Below are 13,670 nucleotides of genomic sequence, written 5' to 3'. Positions count from 1 at the left end.
CGTTTCGCTCCAGAATTACGGAAAAGATACGTCATTTTTATTGAATATTTCTCTCCGTGTAAGTATATTCAATTCCATTTTTTTTTCTTTGCACATAAATCTTTGTTGCGAACATTTTTTCATATAAACATGGCCTGTTAATCCTCGATTATCGAACTAACAAAGATATGGCATTCATCACGAGTAATTGGTGCTAGTTATTATCTTTCATCAATTCCCTCAGGGAATAAATTAGAAGAAATTGGTGGTTTCATAGATTTATTGGGGCAAACAAGATCAAAAACGTTTTGTATCGATTGGAACCGATGAAATAGGAAGCTACTGGAAGTTTCAATTTTTTTTTCTTACATTTATCAATACTGTCAAAGTTTTGATAGCGGTCCCACAGACCGGGAGTTCGGTGTGAAGGTTCAAATAATTTCTATTGAACATTTCATCGACAGAAGTGGCCACAAACTGATAGAATTTTCGACAGAAATTTGATAGAATTTTCGATCGACTGGCTAGGTTTTTCAGTGAAATTTTTTTCTACCTGTTTCCTTTGTTTGAAATATAAAAAAACGAATGTAGAGTAGAGATGGGCGACGTTTATAAAAACATCGATTATTTAAAAAATCTTTTTTTTCTCATTACCCAGAAAAAAACTAATTTTTAAAAAATTTAATGTCGTTTTTATTGAAAATATGTATTGAAAAAATATAACCCGAGGAACTTCCGTTTCGATGATAAGTACTACTGGAGAGTCAAATGTTCAATCTTGAAATAGGGTTGTTGATTAATCGAAAAAATATATTTAATTTATTCCGCGGCTGGACGTTAGCTGCAATAATTGTTGATTGTTATATATATGTCATTATTGATAATGGTTGTAGTCGATTGACTAACCGGTAAATGTTAAGAAAGAGAGCCCCACCACCGATCTTTCTGAAAACTTAACCATCGGATCGGTGGTTCGGTCCTCTTTCTTAACCCTAGTTTGGTCACCTGACGGGAACCTGCGACTCTGGTCACCTCCGCGGGGATTTGCCGCCGTGTTATTTAGGCTCCAGCGTTGCCGAATTCACTCTACACTGCCCGGGCGCGTTTAACGAGTTTCCAGCAACGTCGCGCAACGGGCAATTTCATTTAACATGGGAAAAAATTGTTCAACTGTTGGAAATGATTTTTTTTCTTCCAGAATTTGGGATGTAATATTAAAAAAACAATACTAAAATTTTCCAGATACTTTAATTGACGAATTTAAATTTCTTCGGATTTTTCCGGTCAACCAGCCGGTGACAAGACGAAAAAAACGACACGTTGCGGCAATTTCCTCGCATGGTGACCAATCTAGGGTTAACATTAACCAAAACTTTGTTAGCTTGTTCAAGAACATCGATGTTTGTTTGGAAAAAAAAAACTGTCGAAAATGGATTAATCGGAAATTGAGAACATGAAATGAAAAACATCGATATTTTCGATTAATCGACAAATTATTGCTGATTGTGGATAAATTTTTTTTTATTCTCAATCAATCGACATTATTATTCGATGAAAAAATGAACAATTTTGTTAGCTTGCTCAAAAACATCGATGTTTGTAAAAACGAGTCGAAACTCGATTAATCGGACATTGAGAACATCGAATGCAAAGCATCGATGTTTGGCCATGAATAACCGAGGTTTTCAATTAATCGATAAACTACTTCCGATTGCGGATAAATTATTTTTTTTATTCTCGATCAATCAACGTTATTATTTAACTAAAAAAATGAAAAATTTTGTTAACTTTCTCAAGAACATCGATATTTGTAGAAGAGTCGAAAATTATTGCTGATTGTGGATAAATTTTTTTTTATTCTCAATCAATCGACATTATTATTCGATGAAAAAATGAACAATTTTGTTAGCTTGCTCAAAAACATCGATGTTTGGAAAAACGAGTCGAAACTCGATTAATCGGACATTGAGAACATCGAATGCAAAGCGTCGATGTTTGGCCATGAATAATCGATGTTTTCAATTAATCGACAAAAATCGCCCATCCCTACTGCAAAGAAAAATTCCAAAAGCGTCCACAGGTTTGACCCCGAAAAACGAAATTCGCCTCAATTTTTTTTTTTCGCGTGGGTAGGACAAAGCGACAGAGCCGAACAAACGAAATGTAAAGCATATTAAATCCCCGCCGTCCCACATTGTGCATCCTCAATAGCATAAGTTATAAAATATGAATTGAAACCGGGATAATTCCGATGGACTATTGTCCACGAGAATAACCAATTATCCAACCGATTATTTTCCGACATAACGAGATTATATCAATATCCCGTGCTTGACCCCATTCTATGGTTTTGAACTATTTATATTTGTTTGTCAGCCCCTCGTCATCGATTATTATAAAAATAATGCATACGTTATATATTTATTTACTCACGTGCACAAATTGCCAATGCTTTATAATTATTGTTGTTATGATCGATAAAGAAAAATATTGCATTAAAAACATAAATCGATATGATATATTATATTGTATAGAGAAAATATAAGAGTGAGTATTTAAGATGAATATTTTGTTGATGATGAGTGAGTTGGGTATTTCGAGGGTGAATGGGCCAATAGTTGTTGTTTATTCATAGGTTTATTAACATCGGTAAAATAGCATGATTATTAATATGGTGTAATGAAACAATTAGGGGTAGGAAATTGGAGGAAAACACTGAGTGAGTGGAAATATGAGTGGAGAGTATTGTGATTTTGTTATTTATGAAGTAAATGGGAGAATTGTGCATCGATTTTTTTTTCATTTTCATTTTCACGATGAGATTTAGATTTAATAAATTATATGGATATTATGTGTGTTATACATCTATGGCGGAGACTAATGGATATTGAGAAATTTTTAGAATTATCGGATTGTATTTTAACGAGAAGGAAATATTTGAAAATTTATATTCAGTGGGTTGATAGTTTTTCCTTTGTGGTGATGAAAAATTTTAGGAGAATGCTGTTTTATGGAATTATCAATTCTACGAATTTTCAAAATTTTTGCTCGCAGTGATGACGAATATTTCATGTGTTCCAGCTGTTGAGCCTTAAAAATGATTTATTCAAAATATTAAAGAAATATGAATTTTGAAAGGACAAAATCATGAGATTAAACTGATATCCAAAAACCGCTCAAAATGTAAGATAATAATCAAGACTTGAAAATACCAGATTATAACGGCAGCTGCCAATGACATAATTGTATGATAAAAACCCCATTTACATAATTTCAAATTTGCAGAAGAATTTTAAAGAATCGAAGACAGAAAATTTAGATTTGGTACATTTTTTAATTTGATAAAACGAGTTTTCAATTTCGAAAAATCATTGTTTTGTAACAATTAATCATTTGACAGAATAAGAATTTCCAATTGGAGAATAATTTTCTCGATAGTAGATAAATTCCGTTAATCATCGGTAAAGTAAATCTCCATCGGTATTAACAGCCATCGGTAAGCACTCAATTTTTATTATCGACTCACGAGCATTTACCTGAAGACAGCAAAAACATAAAAGCAAAATTTTTTTTGTAAAATAGAACATTCAAATTCGTAAGAAGAAATAAACAATTCTAATTAGATAAGAAATGGTGGATTAATGTAAATACAAGGTCAGTGTGCTCACTTTATGATGTGTATTTAATAACAAAACCGAAGATAGCTAAAAAAAATCTGAAAATTTTGTTCCGCGCTTTCATTTTTGTTTTTTTAAATCATTTCAAAAAATTAAAATGTCATTGTTCTAGATTTTAGAAGTAAAACGCTGTGTGTATCCAGTAGGTGCCATTTAGTGGAGAACGAAGTAACGAAGAAAAAGTGGAGACGTATGATAAAATAATTAAATAAAGTGTGATAAAACAATCTTCAAACACCTGAGATAACGACGAAGAGAAAAAATATTATTTCGTAAACAAAACGATGTTGTTTACACGAAATATTTCCTGTGTTTTAGAATAAAAAAAAATGATAAAATCTATTCAACCATAATTTCTATTCCTCAAGGAATGTTAATGTTTCATTTATCCTTTATTTTTTTTTTTCGAATAATCCCTTGGAATGAAAAGTAAACTTCCCTCACTCTGACGTATGTAAACGTTTTCTCATCTCGCTCTTGTGTGCGTCGAGAGAACATCCACGGTGATGGGGAAAGGAAGGCAAAGAGAAAAAAGGTCCAGAGGAAAAAAATATACCGAGTGGATAAAGAGAAAGAGAGAGAGAGAGAGAGAGAGAGAGAGAGAGAGAGAGAGAGANCTTCCCTCACTCTGACGTATGTAAACGTTTTCTCATCTCGCTCTTGTGTGCGTCGAGAGAACATCCACGGTGATGGGGAAAGGAAGGCAAAGAGAAAAAAGGTCCAGAGGAAAAAAATATACCGAGTGGATAAAGAGAAAGAGAGAGAGAGAGAGAGAGAGAAAGGGGAACGTAAGAGCAAGATCGCGAGTGTTTCAGGGCTCTTTGCGATTTAAATTACAGCCCGAAGCGGTTGGTGTGTTGGAAAGGAACTTGGTGGACCCCTACGTGTTATTAGAGCGACCGGGACGCAACCTAATTATGCAGAAAAAAAAATACTTCATCTCCCTCCGTAAACTCCACGCACTAATTCCCTGAGTAAGCGACCAGAGAGCGTCTGATTACCTGATGTACTCTTGAAAAAATGCCGATAGACGACGGGCATTCCTAATATTATCAGGGGATATTAAAGAAAACTCCAAAATTTTGCTGAGAAATTTATTAAATTCATCGTCATTATTCTTTCTCTGCACTCATTGTTCCACTTACTTGTTGAACAATCGATTACAGAACCCTAGACAACAGCATAATTAATAACGAAGAACCCATTCCAGGTCATTCCACGGAGGCAGTGTCCCTCCAATAGCTGACCACTGATATCCTCTTGCAAGTGCCGATCGTTCGCCTCTTCAACTTACCTTAGCTGTATTGTTTTTCTCCTCCCGATGGCTCGATCTCAGTTGCACTTACCTGGGACTTACCTGTACCCCTCGTTCTCTCCGATATCCCCCGCGATAACCGAGGATTGATGCTGCGTTCTCATTACGTGTCGTGTCGGTATGTCCATAGCCTGTAAAAAAATTCTAAATAAAAAAAAATTCATTCCTGACTTGGCCCAAGTTGTGCGAAAACTATGGGACTGTTTTGTTCGTTGAATTCCTCCTCCGATTTCCTCTCGGGAATACGTGCGTTATCCATGGGCCAGTGGGGAGTTAGGAACACTGGAATGGCGGTGGAGTGAGACGGGAGGGAACTAGTTCAGTGAACAAAACGACAGCAGAGGCGGTTGCACGCCAGCCAACCTCTTCGTATATACACTTAGGCTCTCGGGCATCAGACGATGCCTTCTCATTTTCTTTTTCAATACTGCTTTTTTTTTCTTTTTTTTCTTTTCAACTTGAGACTTCTTCTTCATCTTCTCCGTGTCGGTACTGAATACTCAAAGGGAAGAAGATAGCCACTTTAGTTACCATGTGCACTGGAATGCCATTTCGACACCAAATACCCTTAAATAGTTCTATTTGGCCATGGGAATCGGCTAAAATTTCGCATCCCAATATTTTTTCTTTTTCCATTGTCTCAAGCTATACTTCAGAAACTTGACAAAATAGTAAACGTAAAATGATCTTTTACATTGTTCTAACGCATACATTCGAGATAAACCCTAAAAGGGCAATAAACTTTATCTCTCTCTACGCGACCATTCGCATAATAACCCAATGTATTCTCCATTTTCCAGAAAATTCATTGCGTTACATCTTGATATGAGCCCGAAGACCCTTAACTATGTATTCAGTACTATCTCACACCATATATTTCTAAAAGTTCCCATAAATGGAGCATGAAATATATTTTATCCAATAATAATGCCCCCTACCAACAAGAAACGAGAAATAATTCCAACTGACTGGTTTTTCATTCCCCACGCATCAAGAGAGAAATTGGAAATAAATGAATATTGACTCGATTTTCCACTTGAATACGTGTTCTTAGCACAGGTGTTTCCGAACACTGGAAGTCCCATCCTGTGAAGGCCCCGTGTGTGCGAGTGAGAGAGAGAGAAAAAAAATACGACAAATGAAGAAAAAAAAATAAAGGACAGTAGTAACGTCTTACGAGGGGACATAAGAAGTGAGCCGAAGTATTTTTTTATACCCCCAGTGTGAGGGCCTGGGCCTGGGCGTCGTCGGCTGCCGCCAAGGGGGCCCCCAACTCGATCTCTCAAGAGCAACCAAGAATGCCCCTGGCTTCAGGCAAAATCCTCAGTCTCTCATCGTCTCTCTCTTGTACTGCTGTAGTCTACCATCGGGACTCATCCACTCGGCAGGCACGGTTGGGACCCCATGGGGCCCACTCCGATAATTTTCCGATACAATGGGGGGAACTGACCCCCCGGCAAATGCCTTCACCTGATCCAAGAATCGTCTCATTACCCAAGAAATCATTGACTAATTGATGATGACGATTGCAATGCGTGAATTGAAGGCCCCATTTCAGATAATTCCAAGGGGGACCAGGTACTCGCTACATCCCTGGGCCTCATGCCATTCCCTACCGGGTCCAAACCGCCTCCTACGATCAACCTGCGGTCCTCGCAAGCGACACAACACGAGTCTCTCCCCTCCCCTCGCGATATACCACTAGGCGACATCTCGCCATCTCGCTCCAGCATCATCCCAATCACCTCCAGCCATCATCCGTCCTACCCTCTCTCTCTCCATCCTCCTCCCACCACTCGTTCAACTCACTCGGGCCGATGTATTCAGATGAGAGCTCGTCTCTCTCTCTCTCTCACTTCAGGTGCACTCCGCTCCCCCACACAATCGTTTTTTTTAGGACAGTGTACCTGGTCGTACATCTCTCTCTGAATCAAGAGGCAGAATGAGAGTGAGAGAGCGCGATTGAAGGTAAAACGCACCCAGCATCCAGCAGCGACAGCGCTACTAGCGGCAGCCAAACGGAAAGAGTGGACTAACCGCTGTGCCGCGGAGTACACAGGCACGAGCTGTATGTGCAGGTCGCGTTAGTCTTCGTAATGTTAGTGAAAATTGTAATGTAGACTTATCTGTGTGGTTGTGTGGAGAACGGGTGGAAGCCTACCTGACGGCGTCCAACACGCAGTAAACCGCGCAGCACCATCAGCCACGCAAAACCTGCATTACAACGCGCTTAAGCTCTAGGTGTTATCAATTCAACTACTGTTTTGAAAATGTTAATATTGGCATGAGTGACTTCAATATATGAAACACGATGTTTGAAACATGGACTGATATTAGAGGTGATATTTACAACGTGCGTTTTATGGATTTAATTAACGTGAAAATCATGTCAAGTGGATAAATATTGAAAAGTCAATTTTACAATTTTTTAAAATTTCCCTAGAATTGTTGTATTTTGTGAAGTGTTGTGAGAGGTGATTATTCGGAAAAATGATTTTTCATTTAATGTGAGGCTGCGCGGTCCAGCGGTGACCGGAGAAAGACAGAACATTGGCCTCGACATGCGAGACTGGATAAAAGACTGAGCGCGACCGTCCGGGCTTGCCGATCTATTCTCAAAGAAAAGGTGAATATTTTTTTTCTCCTGAACTCGATACATTCCGCGAGAATGCACCATTTCGAATTTGGGAATGTTGTTTTTGGTAATAAGTTATTGATAAGATTTGATAAGCTGCATGGCGACTACCTTTGTGATCCAATATGGCCGACCGGGACCAGCCATGACGGTCTCGCGGAAGCCATGTTGGCAGGTGTGTGGCTCGCTGCGAGATAACCAGTCTTCTTAGATTCGTGGAGTGGCCACTCATATGATCTCACTAGTATCGTCCATTGTGGGATATAGAATCACTACCGATAGAGGGCACATCCGGACGGGCCACATTTTTGCAAGAAAAAAAAAGATGAAAACCGGAAGTTAATTGAACCCCGATAATGATCGGGGAATTTTTGCTCTCGTTCTTTGTGGCAGCGCAAAACTCATATAAATATCTGGTTAAACGACGGGGTACAAAACTCCGCCATTCGCAAAGTAATGAATATAATTACTCGCATGAAATATGACGGAGTAAAAGCGTGAGAATACATTAGCCATAAAGTGCGGATCGCATGGAAAGACGTAGTAAAAAAAATTAATGAGAATCATATAAAATTTATAGCGGATTATCGCATGCAGCAGAGAGAATTCTCCGAATGAATTAACCATTTCTCGTGATTTTCCAGACGCCGAATAATAATTAAGAATTATCAAAATGCCTACCGATCTTGTGGTGACGTCAGCGTCGGCAACGGAGGAGAGCACAAGGTCCGCTCGAGAATTGTTGACATCGAGATCGTCAACGTCGTCGTGTTCGACAAGCAGCACTGGTCTGTCCTCACCGAGGACCTTTGATCCCTCGACTTTAGCAGCATATCATCACCATCACCATGGATTCGTGGCGGGTCTAGGTCATCCTCACCACCGAGAGTCGTCGGCTTTCGTTCCCGTTGTACCGTCCCGATTGCACCTGGCCCCCTATCCCAGCGAGATGCACGCACACCTGAGCGGCGGCCCTCCCTCATCGTCATCCTCCGCAAATCAGGACCACGAGGGGTCTGAGCCATCCGCAAGGAAAACGACATCCAGCTACGAGATCATGGCGATGATGGCGGATAAGCGTAAAGAGTTGGCTGCAGCCAGGGCCCTACTCCTTCCTCCTCCACCTCTCCTGGAACCACCACCAGGTTATCCAGTATTCACCGGACCCTTTCCAGGCTCTTCCGCGATGTACCCGCCAGGCGGTCCCCTGGCCCACCAACACCTCGACAGAAGACTGCTACGCGCTCCTGGCAGAGCTTCCCGACCCAAGAAGCAATTCATCTGTAAATTCTGCAACCGTCAGTTCACAAAGTCGTACAATCTCCTCATCCACGAGAGAACGCACACGGACGAGCGGCCCTACTCCTGTGACATTTGCGGAAAGGCATTCAGACGACAAGATCATCTCCGGGATCATCGGTAAGTCAGCGCGAGTCATACGCACAGTGATTCCATTTACACCGTACGAATTTGATATGTTGTTAACGTTGACATAAACTCAAAGGAGTTCGATGGATTTCCTTTTACACACTGAGAAAAAAATTTCCCAACAATTAGTGTGCTGTCCCCCAACGCCGGGACATAACATGGGGTCGTCGAAAAATTCATAAGTGGCACCCTAATTTTTGGTGGGACTCCGGCCACTTTTTCGGGGGATTCCCGTAAAAATTAGTGTGCCACATGCGAATTCTCCGATGACTCCCTGTTATGTCCAAGCGTTGGTGAACAGCACACTAATTTTTTGAAGGATTCTCACAAAATTACGATGTATTTTTTTCTCCGTGCATGGGAGATAATAGCCGACTTCTGTCTCGTTTCCAACGAGATTAACTCATCGTGTTTCCACCGACGAGTTACTTCAACTCTACTCGTGTCCAACTCCCCGGTGTAAATAGGCTCAGTGGAGTCTCCCTAACTTCTCTAGCGGGGAGAGCATATTCCCTCACTCTGTGCACCCCAAACGTGTGTGGTAATATGCGTGCATCTCTCTGCGCTTGGCGTGTGCGCAGTAAACAGTCCCTGCTCCCGAACAATTTTCGTACTCCGTGTGTTCCATAACTCTAAAGTGCAAGTCACAGGTCTCAAAGCCAGGGAAAGCAAATAAAAAAAAACCCAAAATCTTATCCATAAAGAAGGGGACGTCTATTCCAGTAATTACTAATCATTTCGATGTCCATATGAGTACCACAAAAAACACTCATTTCCAAGATAGGGGAGGGTGGGGCAAAACGGTCCCCCTTCAATTGTCAATAACTTGTGAATGACATTGTGAAAATTCCCAGTTTCAACTTCATTTTGAAGATAATTTTTCATTCTTCAAAACGAGCTCTAACTCATCCCAATCGGATTATTGAATCGAAAAATATTGACAATTGAAGGGGGGCCGTTTTGCCCTATCCTCCCCTATCTGCATAATCCAAAAGAGCTGATAATAAACTGAGGTTAATTCCTAAATTATTTGGCACGGCGAGAACCATTCAGTAAAAATTACGGAACAATTTACGTAATCCGCAATGGGGAATCGTTTTCCGACCATTTTTATAGGAATTCATGAGAAGAAATCTGAAACGTTCAGTGAATTCTCAGGTTCATCACCGATCAAAATACGAAATTATCACGTAATTTTTCTCGAAGAAGTAAAATCTTACAGAAACTTGCCGACTTATTATGCCTCCAAAATAAAAAATTCTTGAACGTTCAACAATTTTTATGAAGCTGATGAGTTATTTCTACGTTCCGTTCTGTAATTTTTCCCCAATGATTGAGAAATTTTCTCAATAATCAAGAAATTTCCGTAAAATTTCTCAATTATTGGGGAAAAATTACGGAACGACTTGTTGTTCCCACAGCGGTGAGTAATCAGACGAGTGATTAATTTTTACGGAACAAATCCTAGAATTTACGTGACTCACACTTATTATTGAATTTTACTTCGCTCACGGATTACGTTTCGAAATCTAATTTTTACGTTTTTTTCTGGTAATTTTTATTGAATTAATATCTCCCCGTATTGTAATCGCAAATCTTCTCGTGTTACAGATACATCCACAGTAAAGAGAAGCCATTCAAGTGCGGCGAGTGCGGCAAGGGCTTCTGCCAGAGCCGAACCCTAGCCGTACACAAGATCCTTCACATGGAGGAGTCACCCCACAAGTGTCCAGTCTGCTCCAGGAGTTTCAATCAACGTAGCAACTTGAAGACTCATTTGCTCACCCATACCGATCACAAACCCTACGAGTGCACATCGTGCGGAAAGGTCTTCCGGCGGAATTGCGATCTCAGAAGGCATGCGCTCACTCACGCAGTCGGCGACGTACCTCCGGAAGCGTTGGAAGAAGCGTTACGCGATGACGACAGCCCAGAAGAGGATTGCCCCGACCCCGGGCCGTCGACATCCAGCTCCTCATCAATCCCCAGGAACCCTTCCTCCTCCAGTGGCTACCCAGGCTCCTCCTCCCAGAGTCTTCCCTCCCGACCGCAGTTACAAATCCGACGAGACCTCCTCCAGGTGAAACCGGAAACTGTGACGAGTGGTAACGCCATCGCCGGCCCGCAGAATCCAGCTCCGCCGATCCTAGCGCCACCTCCGCCGATCTTAACCTCCTACAGACGTCGATTGGGATCACCAGGACCCTCCAGAATGCTTCTTGAGCTGCAGGAACGGGAGCGCGAGTGCGAGAGGGAGCTGGAGAGACAAAGGGAACGGGAGTGCGAGCGGGAGCTAGAGAGACAACGCGAGAGGGAGAGGATCAAGGGGGAGGAGGAGGCACGACCACCACGAGTGCAAACACCACAACCACCACCACCACCACCACCACCGCCGAGACCAGCGCCTACTAGGCAGGGTTTCACCATTGCCGACATTATGCGTCGGTAAATCATGATGAAGTACATCGGACAATAATGGAATTGTACGTGGAGTGACTTTCCATCGTAAATTCAGTCCTCCAAATGGATACGTAATAATGACGATTTAGAGGATAATGGGCGGGACCGCTGACCAGTCATCCATCATCTTGGGCCAGCAGGATGCATCCATTATTGGAAAGCGAGATGGGACTCTTTGTTGAGGTGCTTTCGTCGAAAATTACGGAAATTTTTTACGTCGTACAGTCATTTTGGGGTATTTTGTGACTTATGAATTGAGATTGATGTGTCCGGTGAAAATGAGTGAGTGTTAACATTTTGACTTGCCCAACAAGTGCAATTATTAATAACTTTAGTAAACCAGTGATATATTATAGAGAGGATTTTTTTATGCTGTATTTCTAAGAGGTACTTCTTAGTGATAGTGGGTGTGAACAACCTGACACAGCTCATTAATGAAATTAGTGCCAATTTTCAAGGTTCAAGGTTTGTTCCCGAAATCACGTGTGTTCCGCTTGTTTCCGAAATTGAGAATATTTTCTGGTGGACACAAAGAAAAATGAAAGATAAACATGAGTAAACGAGTGAAGTGGAAAAGAAAAGAATAGAATGGAGGCAATAATGAGGACTGGAAAAGGGCATTGGTTGGGCTGCCGTAAACAGTGGCAGGTGCGGCCGAGGGAGAGTGTAGGGCCCACAGATACATTTTGTATAAGGTGGAATGCTTTTGTTATCTCTCTCTCTACCTGGAATAGCTCTCCGAGCCTTTTTAAAATCCATTGTCTATAAATCAGCCTAGCCGATACATTTTCCACTTGAGTGACTTTTCTGAGATTGAGAAAAATAAACGCATTTTACGTACAAAACGATTCATTCATTACGGATGACAGGAAATGTTTCTTGCTATCTACACAATAAATAGTCTCAACTAAGTATTTCAACTTTTCTGCTGTGCGTTTTACTTTTTGAAGAGAGTCATCTGAGATTACCGATCGTAAAAAAATGATAGCGAAATGTCCGTGAAATAAGTTCAAATATCTCAAATAATTTAGGTTAACAACTACAATAAAATCAAAATATTTTTGTGAAAAGATTGATCGTGTATATATGTTACAACTAGAGATAAGAAACTATTTGGGTTAAAGAACAAAAAGAAAATTTCGCTAAATGAAATCGTATTACTTATATGTGATAATTTGATTCATGTTTGTCTGTTTCTTTATTATTCATTGTTTTGTCGTTCGATTTTAAGATCGAATATCGAGGACAAAGAACTGTTAAAAATTTTATTATATAGTATTGAAAATTTATATAACACGAGAAAAAAGTATCGAAATTATTTAACATGATTTCCGGTACAATTTGCAGTGTTTTGAGAAGAAAAGACGTTTTCGTTTTGATTACTGTTATGAATTTTCTACGATATTGAGTGCCTAAACCTATCTGTAAGCATCACTACTTTTATTTAGGATTACGAGATTTTTTAAGGTGAATGAACAATCACAGAAAAAATGTAAATTATTATAAGAAACTTGGAATACGAAATAAAGTACTATGAAATATCAATATCATCAATATTCATTTCATACTCTTGAACAGTTCCTCTTTGATTGAATGAAGATTACTTAAAGCTGCGTCTTCTAACAAAAAAATTACGTTTTGAAGAATTCTTCGGATAATATTATATACGGGATCAGCCGCGCGTGCTGCGCACGCGCCTTCTCATCTCCTCACTTAGGGGCGCTTCGGTGTCAGTCTTACGCTTACGCTTATTCGAGATTTTCGAGATATTTCGAGATCGATTTCCTTTCTCCTTTTTACGATAGGATAGGATACTTTTGAGTTCTGAATAGCTCGTCGCTTAAATAGTTGGAATCAACGTTCACCCGGCTAAAAAATTCGATTTTGGCGAAAGTCGACTTTCCCCCTGGAAAAACGGAAAATCTGACCCTTTGAAAATCTGGAAAAAAAAACTTTTCCAGTTTTCACTTTTTCCACACACTTTTCCGGGTTTTGAATAGCCCGTCGCTTAAATAGTTGGAATCAACGTTCACCCGGCTAAAAAATTCGATTTTGGATTGTCTAGGAGGACAATGGGGTCTAGGAGTATGTATAGAACATTGGCGTCTAGGAGTCTCCCCTGGTTCAAAACCATCTTTAGAGGTCCTAGCACGCCATTTCTCGACCCGCTCTTTCG

At 40.3% G+C, this 13,670-nt stretch overlaps 1 protein-coding gene across 1 annotated transcript; it reads left to right on the top strand.

The window, feature by feature from the left end:
• Nucleotides 1-7,172: 7,172 nt before the first annotated feature.
• Nucleotides 7,173-13,039, top strand: LOC107039602 (protein bowel). Its single transcript, XM_015259316.1, has 3 exons — nt 7,173-7,597; nt 8,251-9,025; nt 10,646-13,039. Exons 2-3 carry the CDS (start codon nt 8,280-8,282, stop codon nt 11,481-11,483), a joined length of 1,584 nt encoding a protein of 527 aa, XP_015114802.1. The 5' UTR covers nt 7,173-7,597; nt 8,251-8,279; the 3' UTR covers nt 11,484-13,039.
• Nucleotides 13,040-13,670: the final 631 nt, after the last annotated feature.

This window comes from Diachasma alloeum, unplaced genomic scaffold (assembly GCF_001412515.2).
Source record: "Diachasma alloeum isolate Michigan unplaced genomic scaffold, Dall2.0 Dall_scaffold_00302, whole genome shotgun sequence".
NCBI classification, from domain to species: domain Eukaryota; kingdom Metazoa; phylum Arthropoda; class Insecta; order Hymenoptera; family Braconidae; genus Diachasma; species Diachasma alloeum.
The sequence above is the reverse complement of the archived record's forward strand: the minus strand, read 5'-3'. Positions and strand labels throughout refer to the sequence as shown.

Coding starts and splice junctions, on each gene's coding strand:
- LOC107039602 (XM_015259316.1), top strand. CDS start 8,280: ATGCCTACCGATCTTGTGGTGACGTCAGCGTCGGCAACGGAGGAGAGC. Junction 9,026..10,645: donor GATCATCTCCGGGATCATCG/GTAAGTCAGCGC, acceptor CTCGTGTTACAG/ATACATCCACAGTAAAGAGA.